Here is a 1,671-nt window from a genome sequence, read left to right on the forward strand (position 1 = left end):
ATGAATATTCCTGTATATATATATATATATATAGGAAAAAGCAGAGATTGGTAGCTTGGTACATATTTCCAGATCTACTTTGAAAGCTCTAAAACTTTGGAAAAGTAAGACTTTCCAGAACATCTTTCTCATCATAACATTCTCATTCATCAATTATTAGGTGCTACAGCGTAGCCTTTTGTCTTATTCCTAACAGAACATACAGTCCCAGGTCCGTCCTCAGAAAAGAGAGAGAAGGGATGTCCCAAACTTTTCCTTGGCGTCTTTGTCAAAAGGATCTTCTCCCAAGTACATGTAAGTGTAAGCCCTGCAGAGTAGTTCACTTTCAACTGTGCTCACAATCTCACCCATAACTGCATTTTCCATAAGATTGAGTGTGATAATTATATTCACCCAAGATGAAAATGTATCGCTTTGTTTACCTTTTGCTTGGAGAGTGTATCCTGGAAGCCTAGATATCTCAATAGTAGAACCAGGCATGAGCTTTATCTCGTCCGATGCTTCTCCCATTATCCTTTAGTGAACAGATAAAGCAGGTAAGACAGTGTGTGCGCGCCTGTATATAGAGAGGGGAGTGAATGGGGTGGGGTAATTATGTGAAAACAGTGTAATTACTTTTTGGTGAGTTCCTCATTTTTCCCACCAGTGAGCTTTTTGATGGCTGCTCCAAGGCCTTCGTCGAAGTTCTTCCTTACCATGTTCATGGTGAGGCCGGAGTAAACAATAACCAGTCGTACCATCATTCCCACATCACTGTCAACCACCATTTGATACATTTCCTTTGTTGGTTTCGACGGGGCTCTCCCAACTTTTCTTGTTACAAGTTCTCTCAATTTCTCATTGTCTGCATATATCCCTGTAATTCGACAACTATAGAAATCAGCACACTTTGCAGTCAGTTAGTGATTGTGAGATATTCTCCCCGTATGAATAAAATTTGTTATATCCTGACATGATAGTATTAAAAGGGAGAAAATTTGTTTTGATCAAACAACGCGAAGTCTTTATCCCCGGATAAATCATGCATATTCTAGTATCCTAGGAACAAAATTACATATGTGATTCAAGTTGCGAAAAAAAAAATAGGTGAGTAGGTAGATAGTAGATTACCAAAGGCATAAATTTTGATGCCCATGCCAAGCATACTCTTCTTTCTCAAACCAACAGCTTTCAGCAGCTTCCCATCATCCAACTTACCTGGAAAAGAAATCCCAGTTTTGGCTTCAACTTCATCCGCCTTAGCCTCGTCTTTCTTGTTCTCTTCTCCTTCCTTCTTCACAGAACTGTTTGGTTCAACCTTGGGTTCAGCCTCATTGTCCTTATGGTGGACTACAGTTGAATTGATAGCAACCCCGGACTTGGGCTCGGTCTCCACCATCTCAGCCTTTGTAGTGACATCCTCCACAGTGGTTGGCATTCTTAATTTAGCGAGTGTATAATTGAGAACAGAGTTGGATATTTAGATGAGAATCGATAGGATAGGAAACCTGAATTGAGAGTTGAAAACGAGTTGGTATATATAGGGAGTTATGGGGTGAATGGAAATGCAATTTTGTAGTTGCTTTGGGAGTTGTACCATTTCTTACATTACGTCTCTACCTCGGTATGAGCATTATGATAAGGGATGTTAAATTTGCATCCTGTTACCTCATTGAATGTCCGTCATCTCAA

General features: G+C 39.9%; 1 protein-coding gene across 1 annotated transcript; it reads right to left on the reverse strand.

Annotated features, from left to right (window-relative positions):
- LOC111402584 (fatty-acid-binding protein 1-like) lies at positions 1–1,671 on the reverse strand. The gene is made up of 4 exons (XM_023030967.1): positions 1,111–1,671; positions 616–856; positions 423–514; positions 1–353 (listed from the first exon to the last, which is right to left on the reverse strand). Exons 1-4 carry the CDS (start codon positions 1,415–1,417, stop codon positions 220–222), a joined length of 774 nt encoding a protein of 257 aa, XP_022886735.1. The 5' UTR covers positions 1,418–1,671; the 3' UTR covers positions 1–219.

Source organism: Olea europaea, chromosome 10 (genome assembly GCF_002742605.1).
Source record: "Olea europaea var. sylvestris chromosome 10, O_europaea_v1, whole genome shotgun sequence".
NCBI lineage: Eukaryota > Viridiplantae > Streptophyta > Magnoliopsida > Lamiales > Oleaceae > Olea > Olea europaea.